Raw genomic sequence first — 27,382 nt, 5'->3', positions numbered from 1 at the left:
GCCATCGCCCGCCCACAGGACCGGCAGCGCCGGCATCATCCCGCCGGTGCACGGCGCGCAGGCTTTGCTGGGGACCCTGGCGCTGCCAGAGCGTGTTCTCCTTATTCTCTGTGTTCTCGTCACGGAACAGACCCGGTGGTTCTGATCACGAGCCGCGCACGGAGGAACCTCGCGCGGTGGAAAACTGCATGAAAAACATCATTTTCAGGCGGAAAAAAACACCGAAGAGGCTCCCGTCGAGCCTTGCGCCTTTCGTTTGCATGGCGCCGCATGACGTCACGGCAAGTCATTTGCATACACAAACACGCGCACTCGCCGCCATATATGGATAGCAGCGCGCGGGTGTGGGCGGAGACGAGAGATCGCCCCGGCCCCCGGTGACGCAACGGAGCCCGCGCGGGGCCCTCGCGTCACGCGTGGTGCTCATTTGCATGTGCGGCCCCGCCCCCTCGCCCTTGCCGCGCTCCCTCCTTCCCCCCCGCGGGCACGCGGCCCCGCCCCTCATCGCGCGTGGGGTGACGCCGGCCGGGGGTGACGTCGCGTGCCGCGCGCCGCGGGGCGGGGCGGCGCAGGCGCAGTGCCGGCGGCGCGCGCGCGCACCCGCTCCCCCCGCCCGCCCCCGCGCGCCCCCCTCCGCGCGCGCGGCGCTGAGGCGGCCCCGGCCCGGCCGCGGAGCCCCCGGGACCCCCGGCCATGGAGGGCATGGACGTGGACCTGGACGCGGAGCTCATGCAGAAGTTCAGCTGCCTCGGCACCACCGACAAGGACGTGCTGATCGGCGAGTTCCAGCGCCTGCTCGGCTTCCAGCTTAGCCCCGCCGGCTGCGCCTTCTTCCTCGACATGACCAACTGGTGAGGGCCCGGGGCCGGGGGGGGGGCGGGCGGGACGGCCTGAGTGGGCTCGCGGGGCCTAGAGGCCACGGGCCCGGCCCCCCTACCTCGGCCGGGTTGCCTCCGGGCCCCGCCGGGGCGGAGGGGAACGGGCGGTGTTTGTGCTGGGCCCTCTGTCCCCTGTCCGGGCGGCGCGGGGCCGGAGGCGGCTCCCATGGCCGAGTGCGAGCGGGACGGGGCCGAGGCGGACAGGGCTGAGTCTCGGCCCCAGCCCAGGGTGTAGGTTTGCCTGTTCGCCGGTCCAAGGGCCGCGGAGCTGTTGGAGTGGCGAATACATACATTGGGCGTGTGAGCCGCGGGCAGGGACTGCCTTCGGGGACGGGCTGTGGTGCCCCGACTTTCAAGCAGCTTCAGAGGAAAGGAAATTGTGGGAGAAAGGCCCTGTAGTACCCTGGAAGTAGCCCCGGTGCACGTGTGAGAGTTCCCGGGGTGTTTGGGAAAAACTCAGCGTCTGCCTGTGAACTGAGGGTCTCTAAATCTTCTGACTCTGGGGTGTGTGTTTGTCTTGATAAAGGCTCTGTGTCACTGCCCAAGGAAGAAGTAGGCACGGGTTATCAGGGAAGCTGTAGCTCGAGAAAAACGGGGAGATATTCAGTACAAGGGTGAAAAACAGCAACTAGGAGTGTTCTGGTGCAGTGAGCCCAGGAACTGTAAAAAGGATGTTGTGGAGCAGCTGCTCTGTGAGTCGGGAGTTTGGCTCGGTTTGAACTCTTGCACCTCTCAGCCTTTATCCAAAAACTCTGCAGAGGGGGGGCTGCAGGAGAGCGAACAAGTGCTGTGTGTTTCAGACACGGTGAGCAGAGGTCACTTAGCTAAGCTCTGCTTAAAGGTAGAACATCAAACCCAGAAACCTCGGCTTTGAAAACTGAAATCCAAGGGGAGGTCAGGATATCAACAGTTGGGAGAAAACTTGTGTGGAACTATTGAGCTTATAAACAGTGATAAGACAACTTTGTCAGCTTTTTGGTTTTGCTTTTCCTTCCTCCTACAGCTATGTATCGAATTCTAGTGGCAAATAAGCATCTGCATGAGTAGGGGAATAGCGAATAATTCCTTGTGTTTTGTAAGCTAACACAATGTGAAAGAAGGTCTTGAGGAATTCAGGAGTTTGGAAGAAACAGTTGGTTCCCAGCAGAAGATGCTTTCCCACCTCATCCATGTGTTGGTGATATTACTAAAACTGACACTGCACTGTAATCCTTGAGGTTCTCTGAGGTTCCTGGGGAGAGCAGGGAACAGAGCTGAACATGAAGATGCTCTTTGTAGCCACAGGGTTCCTGGTTTGTGCTGAAGCAGCTCCTTTTCATTCTGGAATATCGAATTCTTGTTTGAAATAACAGCATTTCAAATCCAGCCTCAGAACCAAGGGCTTTTTCAAATGCTTCAATTGAAAGTTTCAATTGAAGAAGATCTCAAGTGGTTAAAATCGCTTTAATTTCCCAGTTTCAATAGTTTGATTCTGAAAACATCAGTTTTCACATTTTTTCTGAAGTGCTAATTGATAAGTCTTGTGGCTGGGTGGGCATGTGCCTATTGGGGTGGTGAGATGTGTGTGCAAACACAGGCTGGGACTGCTCTGAGGGGGCTCAGAGCCTGGCAGAGACTGCTCCTTCTCCCCCAGCTTGGTGCTATTGCAGCTGCCAGCTCTGCCCTGTGCCTCTCCCGCTGCCCAGCTCCCACCCCTTCCTGGATGACCATAGGGTCGTTGGCCCTGCTGGGCTGACCCTGCACTGACCCTGCAGTCCCTCAGCAGGGACAATCAGGACACGTGTTCCTGTTCTGGAAGCGCCTTTCCCATCTCATTGAGGGGCCCTGTGCAATCCACACTGCCCAGGTGATTCAGGTGCCCTACCAGGTTTGCCTTGTGTGGCCTGGGATTAGGGTCAGAACCTTCTGGCACCAGCATGTCCTGCAAATAATTTGTCTTGATGAGACTATCAGATCACTTTTCCAAGTGTTAAAGGCATGGCACGTTCTTTCAGGAGTGATCCCTTCCTTCTGCATCAGGATTGATGTTCACCTGCAGGAAATGGTGAGGGAACTCATGGTGGGGTGACAGAAGTGCATGCACTGGGTATTCCAGGTTCTCTGTAGCAATGTCCCACGTGTGAGTTAATTAACAAAGACATAAATATTTTCACTAGAACTTATTCCCAGGTGTGAAAGCTGCTCTTTGGCAATAACTGTCATCTGCAGAACCACAGTTCCTTCCCCACTCTGTGTCTTTTATGTACTGTAGGGAATACTCAGAACTTAGTGTGCTTTGAAAGACCATTTCCAATAGCATCATTAGTAATTGTGGTTAGAGGATTTACAGTGAATTAGCAGTTCTGCTGGAATAAAGGAATTATTTTTAAATAGCTTGCTTGGCAATCTGGGGGGAAAAATTAATGGATGACTGGGGAAGAATACCTGCAAGTAGCCTCTAAAAATCTGTGTCCACTTCTCTAGTTCTCGGGAATGCCCAGTGCCCCTTCAGACCTCTGTCAGGCTTGGACAGTGCTAAGGAACTGCCAGCTGGCTTTATTAAGTGCTGTAAAAAATGCATTGGGTTGAATATATGCATCCAGAGTTTCGGAGGCTGTTCCTTGATCTGCAGGAAATACAGGTTAGACCCTTTGTCTTTCCCTGCTATTTATTAAACACTTTCCTAGAGTTCTCTATTTTCTGTGCTGACTTCTTGCCTTCCTGCTGCATAAATCTGATTCCCGAGGTCCTGACTGTACATTCCCCAGCAGCAGCACACACCATCCTGCTTTACCATTTAGTTATTTATTTTCCATTCAAAGAGGCTGCAGAGGGAGAGGCTGAGCTTTCGCTCTCGGCCTAAAACCAAAAGTGAACTTCTTTGTTCAGAAAGCAGAACCAAAAATGAACTGTTTTGGTGCTGAAACATTTCTTCCTTGGGAGGAAACCCTGAGCAGTGGGCTGGGGAGGGCATTTTGCTGCCGTTGCATCCAGGATCAAATTCCCCTCTGTTACCTTGGCTCTGCTCCCTCTCTTCCAGATGTTGGGCCCCATTACAGGTGGGAGGGAGGGAGCTCATGGGAGAGATTCTTGTGGTGCACTGAAGTCCCACGTGTTGCCTGCAGCTCCACAGAGAACTGTGAGATGACCAGAAGCGAGTCTGAACCCCTTTGGCCTTGGATTGCCTTCACAGGGAGCTCCTGGAACTCTGTAAAAGTAATTGGATTCCTCTAGAGCTGGTGTGGAAATTGTATTGGGACAAGAAAAAGGAATTGATTTTCTTTTAATTGGCGCGTGTGCCAGGTTTGTGGGTGAGAGGCTTGGAGCTGCTTTAATTCCATGAGAAAGTGAATTAGTTTGAAGTAGTTAATAGTGGTGGATCTAAAAATCCATATTTTTGTGTAGCTGGCTCAGAGATTCCCAATTTGGAAGAACTAATGTATATTTCAATAATTTGTAATATTGTAATGTAATATTTCTTAACATTCTCTTTAGTTCTTGTTTAGAAAGCTGAATTTTTTATTAGAGCAGTAGGTGTGATATTTAATTGAAATGTGTCAGGTAATGATGGTTTCCATTGTGTGAGGGGAAAAAAGCATTATTTTAACAAAGCTTTTTGGATCCAGCTTTAGGTGAAAAAGGTCATTATTTGTAAGGTTGGCAGATCTCTTCTGGAGATCCTTATGCTTTTTTCATCTGTTTAGGAGAATTTGTAGCTGTGTCATGGTTTAACTAGTACTCCCAAGGTGCTGTTTTGCATTAAGATAAACTTCTCTCTGAAAATACTGCAGAAATCTGCAGTAAAACCTTGTTCTCTCTCCTGTCAGGTGGGGCAGTTTTGTGCTACAATTGCTCTATAGATTCACATTTCCATCCTTGTGGGTGGCTGTTCAAGTGGTTTCTATCCAGTGAAACACCTGTGTTGCCCAGAAGTGGATGTACTTAATTGGGGGTCTAAAGACACAGTTTACCTGATAGGGGTTTTATTGCTTTTCTCATGACTTATACAATACTCTCTTATACTCAGAGAAATAATTGAGGTGTATTTCTGTAAGAAGTCAGGACACTCAGAATTTAACAGAACAGATCTGGTCAAGGGGATTCACTCACACTGTTTCCCACAGTAGCTCACACCAGCATTGCTCCTGGTTTTTAACCTCACATGTTTGCAGACACCTGCAGCATGCAGGTGTCCTCTGAGAACAGGTGTTTGGGCTGCTCTTAAAATTGAATCCATTTTCTGACAAATGTGAGGAAAACTTCCCCGCTGACCTTGAGCTCAGTTTTGACACCCCTTCCCTTTGGTGGGGAATCTCGTGTCATGGAGGAGGCAGGAAACTGAGAACCTGATTCTGCAAATAAATCATCCTTCCCTAGGGATGCCTGTGGGTTTTCATTTCTCACCCAGCATCCATGGGCCAGTTACAGCAGTGGGTGGGAGTTCCTGTTGCTTTGCTTCCCGTTGTGGTTATCAGGTGACAGAGACCAGAGTCCTGTGTTCTGTGACTCAGTACACGTTTGTCAAGCAATCCATGTCTTAATGTGACTCTGGTCAGGTTAATATTTGTTTATGGGGACCAGCTGGGCCAAATCTGGTGAGAAGGGTTGCCTCAAAACATCGATGGGGTGTTGATATGATTTAGTAGGGAAGAAGGAAGCTGAGGCTTTGGACTTGATGTCCATCGTGCCCTAACCCAGTTGGTGACACGCTGTCCTCACAGGCAGAAGGGGCTCCCCAGAAGCAAATCTATCTGGTGGTTGGCTGAGGTGCTGTCACCAGGATGTCAGGACAGTCTGGGGAGCTCTGTGGATTGCAGGGGGTGCAGGGTCATTTACACCCTTGGGTTGGGGTGGGAAAAGAGGTTTTAAACTGTTTGGTCTCTTGTGACTCACTTGGAACACACTGAATGTCTCTTAGTGCCTGTGAACCATCCCAGACTGCTCCCTCTCTGTGTCCACAGCTGTCTCCTAATGCTACTAAAAATAGCAACATGACAGAATTAAACAATTTAAAAATATTTTCTTAGAAGCTTTTATCTACTGTATAAAAAAAAAAAAAAGAAACGCACAAAAACCCCAGAAACAAAAACCTAAACCCACACCTCTTCTCCAGAACAACTCAAGTGTTTGACCTGATTATTTTGAATGAAATCTAGACTCTAAAGAGATTGTATTTATAACTGTGGAACATAGTATAATTGTGCTCCAAGGTACAAAGCATTGAAAAATTCGGTACCTGTGGTGTGAAGGCACAAGCAGGTAACTGTAGCAGAATTGGGAATTGGATACAATATAATTTTGCTCCAGCTGTACTCTGCCTTACATGCCCCAACTTGTTCTCAGACAGTTTCTGTAGCTTAATCCCCCTTCACTTTCCTGCAGACAATTATAGATTGGTAACATAGTTTGTACTGAGGAATTGGCAGTTACAGAATCTCGTGTGTACTCGCAGCTCTCAATGACTTTCCACTGGGAAGAGCTGTTGCCCGTTTTCAGGGGCAGCTCCCGCTGGGACATTCTCGGAATATTTTACCCCCCACTTAAAGCTGCTGGGACCAACTGCTTTGGGAGGGCTCAGCTGTTGGGGATGGTTCTGGGGGATCCTGCTTGTAGCACCATTATTGTGCTGCTATTGGGCAAGGGTTTGTGCTCAGGTGCTTTACTGTGCTCAGGGAAAAATGTGCTCAGCCCTGTGCAGATATCTCAGGAAGGTTTCAGCAGCTGCTGTTGGTGTTTATGTACACATTAAAGCTGCTCAGGGAAAGTGAGTTCTTTGATGGTTTAGTGCTCTGAGGGCAGTCTCTCTCCTGTGGGCTCTCAGTTTCTCTCCTCATGCTACCCCTGCAGACGCAGGATTGCTTCTGTCACCACATGTTTCTGTACTTTTCCTAGAACACCCCACTTGTATGTGGAGCTGCTGCTTTCAGCTAAAACAATGAAATGTTTTTCTGTGCCTTCATGTGGAAAAAAAAATACATAAGCTTTAAATTAGCCCCTGCCCCCCCGCCCTTCAGCTGTGTAAATTCAGCTTAAAGCTTTCAGCTTCCCTCAGTCGTCCTTTTCCATCATCAGATGTCTTCTAAGGTAGTTCCCCAACTTCATACATAGAGTTTAGTGTAACTTTAGTGTAAGAGGGGTCAAGAACAAAGAAAACTGACACAGAAATTTTGCTTTCTGAAATTCTGTCTGCTGAAAGATATTCACTGATTAAAATTCCAGCCCTTCAAAACATCTTGAGACTTTGCACTTAATTGCCGTGTGTCATCCCTATTGAACGTTTGAATTGAAAGCTCCAGGCAGAAGTGCTTCCCTGCAGCATGATGTGCATGTGTCCTCTTCCACTCCGTTTGGCCTTCTCCGAGGCTTGGAGTGAAGCATCTCCTGCTCCAGGAGCAATAGAAGCTGTTGAAGATGTCCCAACCTGGAGTATCAGCAATCCAGGTCCCCGAGGGCTGAGGTGAAGAACATCCAACTAAGACTGTGGAAACTTAAGGGGTTGCCTCACTTGGATTTCTCCCATATGCGTTTTTAGTCTTTCCCCCCTTATCATATAGAGAAGTTCCATTATTTGGGACTGAGAAACTGTCCATCTGCTGCACTATTTCTTTTTGTTTTTTAACAATAGACACCTTATGGGGTGCTGTGGTGCCTGGTTACAGGCTGCATTTGGAGAGCGAGAGGAGGTCTGTGAAGGTGGAGACTTGAGTTACAGAAGGAGTCCAAGGTGTCCTGCTTCATGTGTTCTGTGCTGGAGATTTTATTGTGCTGTTTAGCTCTGCCCAGGGTCTACATTGCATATTTCCAGGAAATGTCACTCGAGCTGCTTGGCTCATGACAAACCACTGCACCCTGTGAGTGCTGAGGGCACCTGCCTGGCTCCTTCCTCCCTCCCTCCCTCCCTCCACGGGACAGACCTTGGCACCTTCCTTCCAATCATCAAGTCCATTTGTTACCTAGGAAATATTTCTGGCTGTCTCTGCATGACCTGAGGGCTGCATCCCATCTGAAATTCCAAATGGAAGGTGCCATTGGAGGGAGCATTCTGTCTGTTGTGTTCTCCTACAGCTCAGGAGAAGCAGAGCCCTGCAGTGCTCCCCAGGAGCAGGCCATGGTGGGTGCTGTGCTGTAGGCATGGGCAGGAGCCAGAGAGAGGAAAATTTGCTGGATTTTGAGCATAAGCTGTGATTTGTTTAGAGTTTTTAGCTCCCAAAAATCTGTTCTTAAAAAAAAATTACATTTTTTTCTTTGACTCTCTCATCAAGTAATTTGACAATATATGAAAGCTTGCAGATTCCTGTAGCATTTACAGTTTAAATTCTAATGTCCCTTGTCTTGTATGTTCAAAGCACCTGCTTGTACTGCTTTTCTTCCAAAGTACTGCACTTCTCTATGCTGAAAGAATTCTCTATATTCTGGGGAGCAGAAGAGTCTTGGGCCCATGCCCTGCTTTGCTTGAGGCCTCAGCAGCCTTTGTGCTTCAGTGTCTTCAGTCTCCTAAAAAAGTGATACAGTTAACTGAAATACAGTTTCCATTTACCTGTATGCTCCTGGCCGTTTGCAGGACAGGAAGGTTGTGCAAGGAGGCCTCGAGTTTGTGAACTTATTTGGAAGAGTTTCTTTTAATTATGAGCACTGAATTACTTTAATTAATTAATGACTAAATATATTGATTTAACATAACAAAAGGCTGTCTGGTAAAAACGGGGAAGGGAAAGAAGGGCTCAAAATGAGCCACCTCTTTGCTATCACTTAAGAGTTTATAAGGGATGTCACCAGAACTATTAACAGAGAAGCTTTTAACTTGACTATTGTAATTTAGCTCCTGAGGCTTGAAATGAAGCAGCAGAGCAGAGGGATTGATCTGAAAAGGAACACTTTGGTGTTGTGTGGGAAAAGCACTCGACACCTGAGAGTTATGGGATTCTCTCGGCGAGGAAGGGGTGGGATACCCAGAGTTAGAGTGGATTTGGTTGATGATGTGGAGCTACAACCTGTATTTGCATCCTACTCCCCTCTCTCTGGAATCTTGCTCTTATGGCTAAAATTGAACACGGTGCTGCATCCTGGGCTCACCCCATCTCTGGGGTGACTTGTGACTGCAGGCTTTTCCTGGGAGTTAGGATCCTGTCAGACCTGCTCTGTAAGTGTGACAGGGCTACAAACTGCTGTGGTCCAGGACTGCTCTAAAAATGGAAAAATTGCTTAATTTTGGGAATGTAAGGAGGGATTGAGACCTGGAGGGCACTGTGAAGACAGAGCTGCATGACCACCCCTGTAATTAGGAGAGCTCAATCATGTCAAACACGCTGGCTGGATTTGCAGAGTTGTTTGGTGTATAGTAGTAATTTATCTCCTATGGCAGAGAGCAGAGGGTAGTAAGTAGTGTGGTGTAAGTCACACTGAGGAGTGAAATCAAACAGGCAGGGATGTGTGAGCAGAAGCCATCAGATGATAACTGGACCCTCTGAGGGCTGACCCTTGTGTCTGTCCCTGCAGTGTCTGCAGCAGGGCCTATGCAGTTACAGCTGGGCACAAGGGTAAAGACCTAAAAAATCCCCAAATATGTATTTAAAAATAGACTAATTTTAGGGCCTTGAGTGTGTTTGCCCTAATGTATCTGTCATTAGGGTCACATTTGGTTGTGGGCTGCACTGATGCTGTGCCTGTGGCAGAAGGGCCGGTGCAGGGGGTGCTGCTTGGGCTCAGCTGCCTGCAGAGTTCACCAGACTGCAGAGTTCACCTCTGCAAGTGGCATTTTCTGCGGAGTGCTGCCCTCCAGCTGATCTTGGGGGTTTTGGAGCAAGGAAGGAGTGGGACAGAGTGTGAGCTGGGGGTGCCTCCAGCACAGAGCGCCACCACCGCTCAGTCCCTATCTCCTGGGGGTGTCTGTGTCAAGGAACATGAACCCAAGGCAGATTTGCTTTGTCATCCTGACTTTGGCTTTTGCCACTGTGAATTTCTTTTCAGTTTCTGGAAGCTTCTTTTTAGTTCTCTACTGGAAAGTCCAAGAGGCATTGAAACACATAAAAAGGCTTGCCTCAAACAACCCCCATCACACAGATCATACGGTGGGAGTGGACAGGTGGGTTTGGGAATATTTGACCACAAATAGGGCAAATCTGTTTCCAGCAGGCCTTGTTCTTTAGTTAGTTTTTAACTCGATGCTGCAGAGGAGGGTTGTTGTTTCCCAATGGCAAAGCACTCTGAAATATGACCCCGGGATGGGAGTGCTGGCCCCAGGCCTATGTTCACAAATAGCCCACTACCTTCTGAGGCCTGTTTGCAGCCCAGCAAACAAACACAGCCAGGCTGCCTCACAAAGAGTTGCAGTAGAAATCTGCCCCTCAGAGCTTTTATTTTTTTCCTGTCAGTGTCAATAAGACGTCAGTACCACTGATTCCAGAACCATCACTCACAAGATGTGGTGGTCCATCTGAAAATGTAGTTATGTAGTAATGGATTAGGAAGAGAAAGAGCTGCATTGCTGTCTTTTGTATCTCCTACAATACCTTTTGCCTTGGATTGCTGTACTACAGGAAGAAATCCTAGTGCAAACTAAACTCCAGCTCATGGTGTTAGCTGGGTGAGCGAGCAGGAGTCTCTTGGCACAGCCCTGGTGTGAGTTATGTAAATCTTGTGCAGTGTATAAGCAACAGGCGGTTGGTGACGTAAAACTGAGCATTTGTCTCTGTTTACTGGCTAATGTGACACGGCCCCTTCCTGCAGCATTTGACTGAGCTGGCGGGATTAAACAGAGCCCTGACAAGTAGAAAACGCCTCAGGCTGAATAATGGTTTCTGCTCTGGCATTTAGCGTTCTGGCCACGGCATGGGACCCGGTGGCTCCTGTGTTGGACCAAAGTCTGCTCGGCACGGATGGCAAAGGTCTGGCTGTGAGGCTGGGGTTGCTGAATTCCTGATCGATCCCAGTGGCCATCTTGTGCTGGACATTCCTCCCGTGCCTCCTTAGCAGACTGTCAGGAACTCCTGTGGCTCACACAGCGATTATCTGCTGGCTGCTGGTGCTGTGATGGATGGATTGATGGCAAAACTGATGGGGCTCTTTGGGTCCTCTCCCAGTGCCCCACAGTGTGGCTCTACCCTGAGCTGCTGCCCCCATTCTGCTGCTGCACTTTAAGTCCCCTGAGTTTTCTGTGAGGAGAAAGTGACACTGCTCCCATGCAGTTCAGATTTTATCCAGAATGTCTGATTTGAATGTTTTTACCATGAACACTGTAGGAATTGAACAGGAGGCAGTTTCTTTACTCACTGTTTCAAGCTTCTTTCCAGCTGGCAAGCAGCCCCACAAAGCCCTGTGTTTGCTCTTGCTCAGGGTCACGCTGCAAATGTTTCTCTTGCTTTCACCTTGGCTCTCTGACTTGGACACATGACACCCCACCACTACCCAGCTCCTCAATATGTCACTGTGCCCACACAGAGCAGCTTCTGCAGGGCTTTGGTTTTAGGTGGTGGTTCCCAGTTCCTGAAGTCTTGGTTTGTTTTTTTTCCCCCCATCCTGCTCAAGAAAGTAACGGAGACTTCTACAATCATGAATTAAAAAAAGCACTTGTTATGCCCATTGCATCTGGGGACATTTTACTCATCTCCATTCTCACAGCACCCACTCACAAAATGTAAATCAGGGCCATAACCTCTCAGACATGTATAAACAGAGGAATTACATGACTTGCCAAACACTTACGTAATGACTTAATAGTATATCGTGGAACTGAGCTGAGGCTCATGAATCCTCTTCCTGCCTGACTGTTCCTCTTCTCACATTAATTATCATGAGTTGTAGCTACACCGTGGCTCAGGAATCAATAGCATTGTGGCTTTCTGAATGTCCTTAATATATCACAGACTTGCACTGTCATTTATCTTTATTCAGTGAGAACTTTTGACTCAGGTGGTTTGTAAGTTGCTGCGAGCTGTGACTACCCAGAGCTTAACAGGCACTTTATTGATGGATAAACAGTTTGTACCTGATGGTATGTGTCAAAAACAGCGAGGCTGGAGTTATTATCTGCACCTACTGGTGCCCTTTGGCCCTGAGAGTTATCAGAGGAGTGTTCTCTGTGTTTTATTCCTTTTGTGCTCCTTTTGGACTTTGTGTGCCAAAATAAGATGGAGAGGTTAGGGTTGGTCCTTTTGAAATTAGCTGAGGTAACAAGGTTGGTGTGAAGAAACTGCCCGATGTTTGCCTCTTGTGGCATAGCTCTTCTCTAGGTGTCTCCTGAACTGTTCAGCAAGTTTCATAAAGAACTGCTGGAGTAGATTCCTCTAAGATTTGTAAATTCCAGGATTTCCAGGGAAAATAGAAGCAGAGTAGAAAAGTGATCTCAACCAGTGTCCCTTGAAAGAAAAAGTGCTGTGTTTTGAGCTCTTGTTATCTTGGAAAATCCACATGCAGTAGAAATAAAAGCGTCTTAAAAACACATGAGCAGCAAAGTTATTACAGTGTAGATATTTTTGCTGAACTGTTTAGAATGACATATGACCTGTGCAAAGGGCCTGACCCACCTGTACTTCAGGTTGTAACGTGCTTTTTTCCTTTCCAGGAATCTACAAGCTGCTATTGGAGCCTACTATGATTTCGAGAGTCCAAATATCAATGTCCCCTCCATGTCATTTGTGGAAGATGTCACCATAGGTGAAGGAGAGTCCATCCCTCCTGATACCCAGTTTACAAAAACGTGGAGGATACAGAATACAGGTGAGGCCTTTGGACTGCAGCAAACCCCACACAGCAGGTGCTGGGATCCAATGGGAGGGTTGCTGGCTTGAGGCAGGAAACTCTTGTGCACTGACCTGGGCTGGAGCCACCCTGAGGTGCTGCCAGCATGTGCAAATTCCCCTTCTTGGGGTGGTACAAATATTTTGTGGCAGGATGTGCAACTCAGTCAGGTCACCAGTCTTGTTCCTCGTGCCACCACACAAACAAACTCTAGGAAACTTGTAGACAAATGAGGCAGTGACGCAAGGGTCATGTGGCAGGTCCACTTCAGGCAGAATTGCCTTTTCATGTTCTGAGAGGATGCAGGGCTGGAGAGATCACATTCCTGTTTGAAATAAGTCAAAGCAGTGACTGGGATCCAGGAAGTGAGGCTGGGCAAAGCATATTCACCAGTGCTTGATCTAGTGGGATGCAGTTAGAAAGGAAAATGAGATCCATGGATGTGAAAAAATCCCTTGTCCTCAAGCAGTGCAGTGACAGGATGAACATTTAGAACAGTGTGTCTGAATTTAATTGACCTGCTTGTACTTATGTGAGGGAAAGCAGTCCCACGCTGAGGTGTGATGTTGGGACTCAGCATAAGTCAGGTTCAGTTCTCTCAGTATTTCTGCTTATGAATAACTGCAGTTCTTGGAGTGAATATCCACACTAAAACCACACTAAAAATCTAAGAGTGTTTCCATGGGGGGGAGGATGTTTAAGAGCACTGATTTATAGAGAATGTGTTCTAGAGGAAGGATTTAATATTTCAGTGTACTTTTTCTGCCTCTTTTTGTTTGAAAGTATAATGGAAGGGTTACATGTGGAACTTGCTTTAACTCCAGTACTGTGAAAAGTTGACTGGCAAATTTTTTATAACTGTCCCAAATACAGCTCTTCCAAATCTAGTAATTGTGATAGGTCTTCTTACTCTGCTCTTAGTATCGTAATTTGTGTGTGTTATGACTATACCTCTATCTTGGGCCCTTCTGACTCCTTCCTTCCTTGTTCCTCTGATGTGCCATTTCCTGGATGCAAATTCAGCCTTAATTTAGCATCCTAGTTCAGAGGATGTTTCACCTTATGTATTCCTGGGTCTTCTAAAATGAAGGACAGGAGCTCATCTTGATTTAGGATTTCCTGGCAAGGCCGACTTGTTTTGGCTTCTCTGTGGTTTGAACCCGGCTTGTCAGAGCATCCACCCGTGCCCTAACAGTGGTGCTGGAGGCCAGGGCTTGGTACAACCACACTGCTGAGGGTTAGTGAAGTGCAGCTTCACATGCTGGCTGTGACTGTGCAGTGTGAGGAGAACTGCAGCATTTGAAAACCATTATTTGGTTTAATTAAGGTATAGTATCAAAGGGCTGTACTGTTTCCAGATAATATCTACTTGTTAGGCAGATAACTGAAACAGCGCCAAGGTTTTTAACAGCTCTACAGGAGTCCTTGATTACATGACTTCAGTTCTGGAACACAAAATACCTGAGGCGTGTGTCACTGGAGCGTTGCAGGTCTGATGAGTGTGACAGGCAGAGCTCCGAGATTGTCAGTTTGAGGCATGTGAGCTGTGAGCTCAGTTCAGTCAGGTTCTCATATGTGTCAGTAAAAAACAATGCCCTGCTCTGGTACCTGCAGGACAGTGCTGCCTTGTCTGCCAAAAGGGCAGTTTGTCTAGTAGAACCTTTGCTGAAAGGGCAGCAGGATTTAACAGCCTGGCTTCCTCTCCCCACTCTGCCCCCAGCTGCTGCTGGCTCTGCAGGACACTCTCTGCAATTTATCATCTCCTGAGAGATGAGTGTACTGAAATAGAATGACATAATCATAATTTCATTTTATGAGGCTTATCAGTTGAAGCGTTCTAGGCACCTTGCAAGCCTAAAGCCATTAAACTCGATAAAAATCACATAAATAATTTGAACTAAACTATGTTGCTGGGCTGCCAACCTCTGCAGATGAGGCTTCATGCTCAAGTGCCCCACGCCCCAGGCTGAGGTCAGCCAGACACCCAGCTCCTCTTTCAGAGCCCTGCTCTCTCAGCACCTTTCCAGCTGTACTGGTACATCCCCCACACTGAACATCAGCTGCGCTCATGCACATCCTGCTCTCCCTGCAAGCTTGTGAATTCCATAAATAAGGATTTGAAAAGAAAACCAGTCTTTGCCATGTCTTCACTGGAGTATCCACAGGGATTAAATTAGCAGGCAAGCTGTTGCAAAGGATGCTCCTTGAGGTAACGTGAGGTCAGAGCAGCCTCCAGCACACTCGCCTCGGACCAGACGGAGCAGTTCCAAGCTTCGTGGTGGTTCAGCTTTCCGTAGCCATTTCCGTCAGCCTCAGCTGAGCAGGAGGTGTTCTCAGTCCTTGGCTTAGTCTTGTGATGTGACTGAGGAAGGAGCAAAAGAAAATTATGCTAAACTGATTTTTCATGACTCTCAGAAGCGCTTTCTCTTTCTGTCTGCCCCAGCACTTGTTATCTTTGGCAGCAGTGCCTGCATGCAGGACCTGTTTTCTGTCTCTTTGATTGCCAGGTCATGCTGTCAGTCCCAGTGTCTGTAGTCTAAACATGGATCTCCACAGAGAAGTCATGTGTTCACAACCCTTCCCACCTTTGCACAAGCCTGAGAAAAGGGTTGGTGCAAGGAGAGAAATAAATCCATTTAGGAAATGGTGCTGGCACTTACAGTTACACCTCAAACTATGAGTTCCTCTTGAGACTCCTAACAGGCTTAGAAAGAAATGAATCCCTGAAAGGACATGTTGCCAACCCTTTGTATAAATAACAGGTATTTGATGTGGCAAGGTTCAGGAGCTTCATGGAAAGAGATAGAAATGGGGGCACAAAACACAGCCCTGCCCTTGTCTCTGCCTCTGGCCCTGGGGAAGGGGAGGTGTGTGTTCTTTTGTTGTTTGTTTGTTTGTTGGTTTGGTTTGGTTTTTTTTAAGCTGTTACTGTGACTTTTTTTGTGTAACAAAGACATGGAGATTACTCAAATAGGAATTGTTCTACTGGTCTATAAATGCACCAGTTAAGCCTGCTCTGAAAATGAGGCTTCCTCAGCATCCACTGCTGCTGTGTCCTGTGCATCTTGGTTTCCTTTGACCATCCAACAATTGCCCAACTGTTTTAACAAGCATGTTTCATCCAGCCTTACACAAACAGACAAAGTTTTTCCTGGTGCACTGTCAGTAATTCCCTCTCCTGTCTAATCCCAGGGACGGAGGCGTGGCCCCCAGGCGTTTGCCTGAAGTATGTCGGTGGAGACCAGTTTGGCCACGTGAACATGGTGATGGTGAGATCCCTGGAGCCACAGGAGATGGCTGATGTCAGCGTGCAGATGTGCAGCCCCAGCACCGCCGGAATGTATCAGGGACAGTGGCGGATGTGCACTGCCACGGGACTCTACTACGGAGGTGAGCAGCCCCTTCCCAGCCCACGTCCCCACTGGGGACAGCAGGGACACCACGGGGCCAACACAGAGCAGAAGGGCAGAGGTCTGCCAGCCCCAGGCCTAAATATAGAACACAGAGCAGAGGAAAACATCAAGGGAGCTGCTTTGTTGTCTTGGTCACTGTTTTCTAAGCACTGGAACAAACTGCAGATTACATAAAACTCTGGAAAACAAAGGGATGTGCACAACTCTCACAGAGACTCTTTCCGGTCGGTCCTTGTTGAGATTCTTTCCCAGTTTTCCATTGCTTAACATTGTGAACTGCATATGAGCATAAAATAGTCGTGAAAACCTCATGTGAGAAGTTAATGCCCAGGGTTTAATGCTGTGATTTAGTGCATCCCCTGTGAGCTATTTTTCTGGTTAAAGAACACGTTTGGCTATTTTGCCTGGTGCTTCAGCCTGGGCCTCAAACGTCTGCCTTCAGTGCAGACTTCCCTCCCTTTTCTGCCAGCTTTAGTTTACACTGAGAACATCTTTGTGTCTCTGTTGGCAGCTGGGAGTATCCCAGGTCTCAGGATTTGAGTGAGAGGTGTTGGCACATGGAGGCAAAAATACCAGTGCCCAGAAGGAGGGGACTGCTGGCAGCACTGGCACTGCCATGCAGTTCTTCAGTGTCTGGAGGGGACACAGTGTGTCTCTGAGGGATGGGCAGGGATAGCCCCGTGCGGGTGGGACAGCCTGTCCAATTTGTGTTGCTGGTCCCCTGTGCTCACAAAGCCGAGGGTTTCCCGGGGTTTCCAGAGGGTTCCCAGCCCCTGACAATGGGAGACGTCCCTGCATTGCCAGAAGTTGGCACACTTGCCAGAACGCGACCTAAGGATTGAACCCCTTTGGCCGCCAAGCTCAGAGTCCGAGGGAGTCTTGCCTGCAGCCGAGCTGGTGGCTTTGCTGGCGGCTGCCCCAGGTGTGACGCGGCGTTCCCGGGGCCCGGACGTTCGTCCCGTTTTGGGGCGGGGTCCGGTGCTGCCATCCCGGGGCGGCACCGGGGCCGCAAGGCCGTGAGAGAGCGGCAGAGGGCGCTGCGGGGCCGCTCCAGAGCCGCCTTTAGGGGGGCGCGTATGGGGAGTGGGGGGATCACTGGTGGGGGTGGGTGTGTACAGGGGGATCACTGGTGGGAGGGGGTGTGTACAGGGGGATCACTGGTGGGGGTGGGTGTGTACAGGGGGATCACTGGTGGGAGGGGGTGTGTACAGGGGGATCACTGGTGGGGGTGGGTGTGTACAGGGGGATCACTGGTGGGGGGGGGTGTGTACAGGGGGATCACTGGTGGGAGGGGGTGTGTACAGGGAGGTCAGTGGGATGCGGGTGTGTGTTCGGGGTGATCAGTTGTGGTTGTGCAGTGCAGTCAGTGGGAGTGCGTGTACAAGAATCAGTGGTGTGTGAATGCGGGGGTCAGTGGGGGTGTTTGTACACTTCTCAGTTAGGGGGGTTCGTGGTGTGTACTGGGGGTCCTGGCCCTGGTAGCAGGTGGAGTTCCCTTAACAAGTCGTGTGCCCCTAAGGTAAAACCCCATTGTCCTCAATGGGCTTCTAAAATTCTAACTGCTGATCCCAGCCTAGTTAAACTGGGGGCACTGGAACCAATACTGCTGAGGCTTTGTAAAAACGTGCTTTAAGCAATAAGTCCTTTTTTTGATAGTGTAAAGGATGGAATTCATTTGCTCCTTCTGACCCTTCTTCATAGACTTCCATCTAGTGACAACCCAAACGTGTATCTTTCCACAGATGTCATCTGGGTGATCCTCAGCGTGGAAGTTGGAGGACTTCTGGGTGTCACACAGCAGCTGTCATCCTTCGAAACAGAGTTCAACACGCAGCCCCATCGCAAGGTAGAAGGAAACTTTAACCCATTCGCCTCTCCACAGAAGAACAGGCAACCAGATGAAAACAACCTAAAAGACCCTGGGGGTTCCGAGCTAGGCACAATCAGCAAAAACACATGGGGGCCTGCTCCTGACCAAATCGAACAAGATCAGAATGGACTGTCACAAAACTCTGTAAATCTGTCCCCCAGCAGTCACTCGAACAACTTGTCGGTAGTGACGTACAGTAAGGTAGGTGCCCTGGGCGAGCAGGAGAACGGGTAGGGGAGGAGCCTGGCAGGTGTGTAATTGCTCTTCCTTCCAAACTGCAAAGCCCTTTCCTTCTGCTTCTGCCAGACCTGCTAAGGAAGGTTCTGAATTTGACTGTCTGACTCTGCCAACTCCTCATGTTATATTAAAATATTTTTTGCCTCTGATAGACTCTACCAGATCCACCTTTTTGTTTTTGCTTCAAGTCCTTCTTGAAATTTATATAATCTTGTTTGGGTGCTGTAACTGCAAGTGGCTGGAGCCTGCTCCGGTTGCGTGTGCAAATAAGTCAAAATATCTCTCTAGATGTGTCCTGAGTTTGACATAATTTTGAACACAGAACAAATAACCACACCCTCAAACTTCAGATTAGCCAGATAACTTCTTTTTAGCTGGTGTGGGGAGACTACGGAGCTCACCTTTTGATCCCAGAAGCTGCCTGCAGGAACAGTCAATCAAAGGACTGTTCCTGTCTGTGTCCTTGTCTTGTTCATAATCGTAGGTGACTTTTAAATTATCTTTACTTTAAATCTCTCTCAAAAGCTTGCTTGGTGGATGCTATATGAGCCTGAGTGATATTTTGACTGTTTTTATTTGCTTGTGTGTGAAAAAATGAATTGCAGGATTATTTACAATTCAGAATCCACCTGTTAATGCAGCAGTATGTGTAGGTGTGTACTGTCATATGTCAAACTAGTTTGATTTTTTAAATCCTTTAAAAATGCTTTACTGTACTTTGAGCAGGCTGTGTAGGACAATAACACTTGGTTGCTGAATGACTTAATAAAGCCCTACTGTTAGTTCACCTACAGCACTTTAGTTCCTCCCTGGATGACCTGCCTGTCCTGTGCCAGTGGATCTTGTTTTAGTGACCTTTACCCCAGGGATGTGCATTTTTTGTGGCCGGCACATATGGGGTGAGCCTGACTGCTCCCCCTTAGTGCTCCCAAACACCATCTCTGGGCTGGCTCCTGCTGCCAGGCTCTGCTCATAACAGTGGAGTGGATGGCCTGGGAAATGATGAGCTGTCAGTGAAACACCACTGAAGTGGCAGTGCTGAAAGTTGCTGCTTTGGTGGGGTCGTGGTGCTCCCGAGGGGCCAGGCTGGGGATGGCTTCAAAGAATGTGGGTGTGAGGAACCAGAGAGCCCATGGCAAGGAGCAGCTGTGGGAGACAAGCCAACAGGAGAGTGAAGCATCTCCTGAGAGGTGTCACTAGGTTGGAGTGAGCTGGTTTAGCTGGTAACCCTGAGCTCTGAGGAAACAGCAGTTTTAATCTAACCCCAAACGCAGGGCAGGTGATTTTTCCTCTTTTTATTTTTTTCCTGGTTGTTTTGTTTTGGCATTGTTTGTTTCTTTTTGTGTTTACAGAATATTCTTGGGTGGATTTGAGGATTTATCTGAGATTAAAGCAGACATTTTGTTTGGTGGCTTCAGAAAGGACAACTTTATGTTTTGGGGTTTTTTTGTTTGTTCGTTTGGGGTGGGGGATATGGAAAAGCTACTTGATTTTTGGGTGTTTTTTCTCTCTACTGCAGTTCTTTTTGTTTGTGACGTATTAAGACAAATTATTTTGTCCTTTGGAGGCTGTTCTGGTAGGTCTGAAGATCTGAGTCCTGTTCCAGCTTTGCCCATCCTGCCCAGGGCAGGAAGTTTTCTGCCACAGGCCCAGTATTCATATTGGTACAATAGTGGTTCTGTAGTAAACAAGTTTGAGGGAGTTGGACATCCCAGGCATCTGATCTGGTTTGAAATGACCAGGTGAACCCCCATTCCCTGGCCAGGCCTCTGGGAAAAAAAAAAAAAAAGGTGCAGTTTTGTTTGGGTTTTTTTTTTCGCTTTGTGTGCATGGTGTCCCCATGTGGGGATGCTGCTGAAGCATAAAAGGGGTTATTAGAGGTGATGTCAGGAGCACTGAATTTCTTGAGGAACAGATGGAGCTCCAGTACCTGTTGGGAAAAGCTGTACCTGGCCCATCTTCTCCACATCCCCAGGGGATCTGACCTGTATCTGCTGCTGCAGAGAAGGAAAGCTACTGCATTGGAAGTTGCTGCCCTGTGATTGAGCATTGATGTGAAAGGCTTTATTTCTGGTTCTAGAGCAGACAAAAGAGCACTGGGGGTTGGTTAGGCAGTGGCACAGACTCCCAAGATTGCTGGATTTTATTTATCTTGGGCAGGACTTCTGATATTTTTGTCTCCTTTCATGTACCTGGGAGAAGGAGGAAATCCCTAGTCGTGTTTGACAGTCCATTTGGTGAGTGAAGGAGATGGTTCAGGTTTAGTTAAAGTGTTGAGAAGAGCATGTGTCCTGTATTTAGAAATATTTAAGGGCTTGTTTTACTTCTCAGACCACTGTGGAGGCTTCCTCTGCTGACAGACACTGGGGACACCCAGCCATGCAGTGCATGAGACCATGAAATCTTTGAGATAAAACTAGCAGTTTCTGCCATCTGCAGGTGTAAAACATCCTCGGAACTGCCAGACCTTGTCGGAATTAGTTCTCCCTCTGGTGTACTGAGCAGGTGTGACTTGTCCTCTGGAACTCCCTACTGGAGTCAGGGTTGTGGTGATGCCGACGTGCCATCTGCTGCTGGGTTAGACAAGTACAGCAGCATTTCACACCTGGAAACATTCAAAATGCTTTTATACAGCAGCAGAGTGTGTGGTGTGGGTATCCTAGGGAAAAACAAACAAAACCAGACACATAATTCCCTGTAAGTGGGTAAGATGAAACCTGTGGCATGTTTGGAACAAGCTGTGTGCCCTTTATTCCTGCTGTGGCACCCACCTCCCTGGGGCCCCCTACCCACCTTCCACACACAAAGGGAGGCTGTAGGCCAGGGCCTGGCAGGGCTTTGCTTGAAGCATGCTATTGTTAAATCTGTTCCCAGTGGAATTTTTGCATGATCTTAGATGTAAAGATGTGCTTAAGTGCAGGATAGGATGCCCAGAAATCCCCATGCATGGATACTTTATTCTCTGGCAGTCACTTTTTCTGGATTCTCCAGAGATCTGAGGTTGACACAGCTTCCTCCTATTTACTCCTGTCTCATAGCAACCCTGCACAGTCACTGCTGCTCTCTTGTGACTGGCTTTTCCATTAAAATCCCAAGATCCAGTCTTACAGTGCCTGGAAATTAGAGTTTAATTGCTTCACTGAGGAAAGAAATTTACAGGTTTCCATGTCTGGGAAGATCAGAAATGAATAGCCATATCCTGACACTTAGATTGTACTTAACATCTCCATATAAAATCCATAGATCTGTATCTAAGCCTGCTGCTCACATGAATTGAGGAATCACTTCTCTCTATTTCATGCAGAAAACTTCACCTGGAGGTTGTGATTCTGCAAAGATTTTCCCGGACAGGACACTGGGCATCATCCCTGCCAAAGCAAATGGTGCCTGGCTGTCCTGGTCATTGCTTGTGCTGCTCTTGAAAGCCCAGTGAAATAGAAACGTATTTGGAGTTCGCAGCTTTAAAATCTGAACTTTTTTCCTGCTGTGTTTGTGCTGCCCATCTCCCTCTGTTCTGTGTGGAGCTGAGCTGCTTGGCAGCTTTCTGTACATAAGGGGAAACCAGCCCTATGTCCTTGGAGCCTTTAACTGGCTTCCCCTCTCTGAGCTTAAATGTTGTTGTTGCGTCTAAAGCCACACTTCTCTCCAATTTGCAGATTTTTGGAGTACCCCTGTAAACTTTAGACAAAAATACTTTTACTGGAAGCTGGGCATCACACTGTCTCTATGCATGAGGATGATGCCCCAAAAATGTTTGCATCCACAGAGGAGGAGAGAAGCTCCTTCCATCCTGGTGTCTGGGCTTCACACTGGGCTGGTCACTGTGTGATTACATCCATTTAGACACAGTGGGAGAACATTGGACTTGGAGCTCCCAGGGCACTGCAGCCTAGGCTGGGCTGGCATGAGTGAGAGATCAATGGTTTGGGTGCTGCATGTCAGCTTATCCATTAAATCCATATCCTTCCAGACTGTAGAAAGTGCCAGATAATCTGATTTTAGCCCAGCTTTGCTCCATTGCAGCCCAGCAGAGTTGCCTGTTGTTTATCCTGGTCCTACAGCCCATCAGGGAGTTGTGCATGGGAACTCAGGTACCTGAGGCCTGCCGCCTCCTCACCTACAGGCACCTGGACCAGCCCTGCCAGTGCCTGCTCCCAGAAGGTCCTGAACTTCCTGGTGGTCTCCCAGCCACGCCATGTTTGCACAGCATGCATGGAATAAAACACAAGTGCTGGATGCTTTGTTCTCTGTTTGTGCTCAGTTTACGTAAGAGAGGTTGGAGGTTGGAGCAGCACGGGGTAGGAGTGGCCTGAGGGGATGGGGACCTGCAGTGTGGGCTGGGGCCACTGTCAGTGTCCACTGGGAGACTCCTGTATTGCTGTGCAGCTGTGCATCCACCTCCTGTCCCTGGAAGTGTACCTGCATTGGTGGTGACTCAGTCACAGAGGTGAAATAAAGAGCTGTCTGAAAGCCTGTGTGTGATGGTTTATGAAAGATTCACTTAATCCTTGCTTTGTTCCCAGCACAGGTACCTCGGTTTACAGAGCTCAGTATTCACAAAGGGTTTTCATTTCACAAAACATCTCACTTCCCTTCTAGAGGCACGAGTCAAATGATGATTTATACCAGTAGTTGTCATGCAGAGTCTTTACTTGGAAAATCGCAGTCCTGTGTTGTCACACACTGGTCTGTGTGAAGAGCCAGTGCTCCCACCAGCAAGTGAGCAGTTACTTCTGGGGAACATTCTGGAAGAACTGAAAGTGAATTTGCAAAGCTGCAGCTGAGCTTTTCATACAGACAGTGATTCCACTTGGAGGATAGATGGGAACGTACCAAAAATAGTGGGAATAATCTTTCCATTGAAACAACTTGGAAAAACTGCAATTGTCTGCAGAATTATTTTTGCGTGTTTTTGATGTAAAATGTTGCACAGAGGGGATAATGAGGCTTGAAAATGTCATACAGGGGGTTGGTATTTGCATTGCAGCAGTAACTGAAGTTTTCTGGTATCAAGCCATTACATTGTGCTTGATGACTAAATGTTATGGGACAGGGGAGGGGGAGTCACCTGCACAGGGTCTGCACTAAAGCAGCTCTCACTCAGCTTAAAGGTACAAGTGGGGTTCAATTTTGCCAAGTTCTCATGTCCAGTAATGGATCTTGAGTAGGTGAAACACAGTGAGGAGTGGTAATTCCAAAAGGAAAGATTTGGGGCTTTTCCATGGTGAAATTCCTTGTGCCAGGAGGAGCTGACCATGGTCATGGATTGTGGGACTACTCTGGCATTGCCAGGGGAGCTCGTTCCAGGTGGCAAGTGTTCAGTGCAGGGTGGCAGGTGATGCAGAGCTGTACATGCTGAGGAATCTCTTGTGCTGGGCTAAATTCCGAGTTTAACTGACACAGTTTGCATAATTGCGTAGCTTTAAATTAAATGCTCCAGAAACCAGCATGTGGAGGTCCAGAGGGTTTCCCTGCAAACCAGCTCATGGTGAGTTCACAGGGTCTTTGCATCCAAAAACACAAATGAGCTGCTCTGATGTCACACTGAGGTGGACTGGCTGTTCCTTACACCACAGGGGGATGCTTGTGGAACGCCCAGATTAAAGCAAGCAAGGTGGTTTTGCTCTGGCATCCTCTGTGAGGTGACACAGGGTAAGGGACTCACAGGGTGCTCTCAGCAGAGGAGCAGGGGACAGTTAAACCTCTCCTGAGTGGTTTAAACAAAGCTTTGTGTGCAGGGAGCTCGGGGATGAAGCAAATTTTGGCAAATGTGTCTGTACAGGTAATCGGCAGCAAATCCTGTTTTCCTTCTGCAGAGTGCTAAGTACAGTAGCTTAATCCCTGTGAGGTGAGACTGCTTGGGATCCTGTATATACATTGCTTTTCCTCTGTGTCCTTTTTCTGTGCACCTGCTCACACCATCTTAATGTTTTTCCCCTGCTTCTCCCCTTCTCCCTGTTTCAGTGAGTGTATTTTTGGAAATGTTGGATTTCTCAGTCTCTGGATTTTGATGGGAGCATCTCCTTCCTCAGGTGAACTGTCATGCTGGAATCTGCTGGCTGTTCTCTTTTGAAAAGCTTTATAAGATAAGCTGGCACTGCAGTGTATTCCTGGGGTAGAAGTGTGTTTGTTTTTCCATCACTTGCGTGTGTTTCTGTCTGCAAACAGCAATTTCCACGTTCCCAGTCTTTCATACTTCCCACACAGTTCAGGAGATGTCCTGGTTAATTGTCTGCTGATCCTCCTCTTGGTTGGATTCTGAGAGCTGCTGAGAACTGCCTCATTTTGCCATTTCCTTGTATTACCACCTGATTATATCCCCAAGAATAAACATTTTCTTTCCAGCTGTAGCAAGATTACAGACTGTTCATGGCACTTCCTTCCTAGTCAGATCTGCAGCAGGGCTCTCCAGCCTGGGGTTTGCCCATGATGTTGATTATTTACATAATCTGTGTTCCTACTCGTGGCTCCACAGCCCTGGCTCTTGCAGTGAGGGGATTTTTGAAGCTGTAGAACATGCAGGAAATGGTATTTCCTAGGAAATTTGTCCCGTTAAAGGCAGAATAGTGAAAACTGAGGCCAGAGCTTCCCATTCAGCCAGAACAGGAATGGTTTGGGCCCTCACTGCCTTACCCAGAGTGTGCTGGGAAGAGCTGGACTGTGATTAGAAGCATTTTCATAATGGTCTTCCAACTCTGCCATGAGATACAAGAAGTTTTTCTCCCTCATCTCCCTCCTGACCTCAGTGTGTGTCTGGGTTTGTGTGGGGATTGTGTCTTCATCACTGACAAACTTCAACTCCCTGTGAGCTGGGGCATCCTTTGCTGCCTATTGGTCCTTCTTCTGCTTCCTGATGAAACCCCGGATAACTAATCTGGACAATAGAAATTACAAAAGGAGTTCCTGTTAATTTGAGACCTGTGACTAGATCTGACATTTAGGTGACTCACTTCAGGATGTAAAGGAGGGAAATGGATTCTGTAGGAAGCATTCTGGGGGTTTTGGTAAAAGCTCTGGTTGATTTCACTGGAGGCAAATGTGTATTGTCACCTTGACAAGGTACACGTGACACTTGTGGGAACACAGATCTTTTTTCTCTTGGTTTTTTTTCTGGCATATTCTCCTACCCAGTTATAGCCCCATGTCTCTGGGAAATACTGTGGTGGCTAGAGGGGCTGGGTGTGCAGGTGTTGTAGCATCTATAGGAATTCTGGTGTAGAAAACACAAGTTATTCTATGGCCTTGGCCTAAAAAATATCTGACAGAGGTAAGTGCCCTCTCTGAGGAAACCAACCTTGGAACTTGTGGTTTAGGAGTGTCCTTGGAGCCACAGTGGGGTTGGTGGGAAGCCCTGGGCTGGGCTGGGCATTCTTTGGAGCTGAGCACTGAGCATTTTGTTTCTTGCCTGTTGAAAATTGATTGTGTCTCCAACTTTCTTTCAGGGTTTCCACGGTCCTTATCACTTCGGACAGTCTTAAAACACAAAAACACAAAACGGGTATCGACAAGAGGAGAATTTAAGAAAAAGCTGACTTTTGGGGGAAGGGAGGGGGATTCATGTGGCAGACACAGCGTGGACCCCCCTTCTCTGCCTCCGTGTTCTGGAAAAGAAGAAAAAACAAAAGCCCAGTAACTTAAGACTAGCTGTTTCCAGAGGAAAATCCAAAACCTGAGTATGCATGTGTGACTGTTGGATTTCAGAGTGGTGTAAATGCTATGAGGAAGAAGAGACACCAACACTATGGGTTTTTAGAAATCATCTTCACACGTAATTAGGTAGTTTAAAAAGAAGTTTAAAAATGAAAATTTAAAAGCCATCTTTAAAAAAGAATATTTTGCCTACAGAGCGGTTGTAGTTTGAGCAAATGTTTAATTTCTGTTTGTTTCTTGTTCTTTTTTTTTTTGTTTGTTTTTTGCCTAAGGGACAGCGTGCATTTTCCCAGAGTGTCCTGGTTTGCTGCCGAACAGGACTGGCTCAGCACCCGCTGGGGTTTGTGCAGGGACTGCTTCTGTCAGGCTTTTTTAATGCCAGGTTGGGTCTGCACCCAGCACTGTGTTTTTAACAGCATCTGCTGGTTTTAGTTACCGACTTGTTAATCTTTTATTTCTTCTTTTCCTTTTGGTTTGGGTGTTGCTGTTAAGTTGTCCTGCGTGTCGTTGGGAACCACGCTATGGACAGGTATCAGAATTGGAGAGGGAGACTCTGGGACTTCTGGGATAACATGGAGGGCTCATCTCCCTTCCCCCTTGTACATGAAGTACACAAATACACACCCATGTTAATAAGAAACTGATTTATTCAAGTTCCTGAGCTGTCCTGTGTGGTTAGCAGTTTTAAGTCCCTTTTTGTTCACTCTCGTGTGCAGTAGCTGTGCCTGGAGCTGTGTGCCAAGGGAATCTCTGTAGCTGTAATTCACCTGCTAGTAGTTGCAAAGCTTCACAGACATCCTGTCCTTTTCATTTGGAGTGTCCCCTCTCTCTTTCAGAGCATAAGTTTGCATTTGTTTCTCCTGTGCTGAGGTGTAGCTTAGAGGCTGATCCATGTGTTCCGGAGCACAGAGCAGGAGCTGGCACCACCAGCTGGGTCCCACTGTCACCTCCTTCTGCCTTTGTCCTCTGGGCTGCTCTGAGGCTCTGAGTGGGCTCTCAGGGCTCATGTTAGGAGAGGGATTTCAAAACATTTGGGCTGCTCTTCTGTTCCTGCTGTTTTCCTCCCCGTTCTGGACTGGGAAGTGCAGTGTGAGGGGTTGCAACTTGGTCTCAGGCACTGTGCTGAATTTATTTTGAAGTGCTGTCCCCACAAACAGAGGGGAGTGAGCTCAGCAGCGCCGTCCTGCCCAAATGCACCAGGCTGGAACAGCCATCTGCCAAAGATACCGGAATATGCAAAGCTCCCTTTACCTTCTTCCAGATCTTCCCAGTGAAGGCTTTTCCCTGTGTCAGAGCTGCACACTGCATGGCTTTGCCCTCGCTGCTCTTGGCTGCTTTTGTTTTTGTGTCTGGTTTTGAATGGGGGAATCTTTTGTTGCAGCTGGTACCTGAGTGCATATGGATGGACCTCGTGGGGCAAGGAGGAGTTCCTTATGTCCAACTGAGGAAGGATTGGGCAATGGATTTTGTTCATATTTCAGAGGTTCAGTTGGTGCAGATCACCATTAGCTGAAATCTCCCTTCAGAAATCTGTTTGCTGGGAGAAACAAGTATAGGATCAGAAACTGCCTGCATACAAGTGGCACCACAGGATTTGAACTGCCTGACACTTGCCCTTG

At 47.9% G+C, this 27,382-nt stretch overlaps 1 protein-coding gene across 3 annotated transcripts; it reads left to right on the top strand.

The window, feature by feature from the left end:
* Window positions 1-622: 622 nt before the first annotated feature.
* ILRUN (inflammation and lipid regulator with UBA-like and NBR1-like domains) lies at window positions 623-25,727 on the top strand. 3 transcript variants are annotated; one of them, XM_062509770.1, is made up of 5 exons: window positions 627-851; window positions 12,418-12,572; window positions 15,786-15,983; window positions 17,749-18,077; window positions 25,556-25,727. In XM_062509770.1, the coding sequence occupies exons 1-5, from the start codon at window positions 694-696 to the stop codon at window positions 25,589-25,591; spliced, it is 876 nt and encodes a 291-aa protein (XP_062365754.1). In that variant the 5' UTR covers window positions 627-693; the 3' UTR covers window positions 25,592-25,727. The 3 variants fall into 3 exon arrangements, with proteins under 3 accessions (XP_062365756.1, XP_062365754.1, XP_062365755.1); XM_062509771.1 differs by lacking the exon at window positions 25,556-25,727 and adding an exon at window positions 24,078-25,549; XM_062509772.1 differs by lacking the exon at window positions 15,786-15,983 and having other exon boundaries at window positions 623-851.
* The last annotated feature ends 1,655 nt before the right edge of the window (window positions 25,728-27,382 follow it).

The sequence above is a fragment of the Cinclus cinclus genome, chromosome 27 (assembly GCF_963662255.1).
Source record: "Cinclus cinclus chromosome 27, bCinCin1.1, whole genome shotgun sequence".
NCBI classification, from domain to species: domain Eukaryota; kingdom Metazoa; phylum Chordata; class Aves; order Passeriformes; family Cinclidae; genus Cinclus; species Cinclus cinclus.
This window is presented reverse-complemented; position numbering and strand designations above follow the sequence as displayed.

Bases quoted from the DNA above. Each gene is read 5' to 3' on its own strand.
- ILRUN (XM_062509770.1), top strand. From the start codon at position 694: ATGGAGGGCATGGACGTGGACCTGGACGCGGAGCTCATGCAGAAGTTC. The intron at 12,573-15,785 runs GTGAGGCCTTTG...GTCTAATCCCAG, and splicing joins GTGGAGGATACAGAATACAG to GGACGGAGGCGTGGCCCCCA. The intron at 15,984-17,748 runs GTGAGCAGCCCC...ATCTTTCCACAG, and splicing joins CACGGGACTCTACTACGGAG to ATGTCATCTGGGTGATCCTC.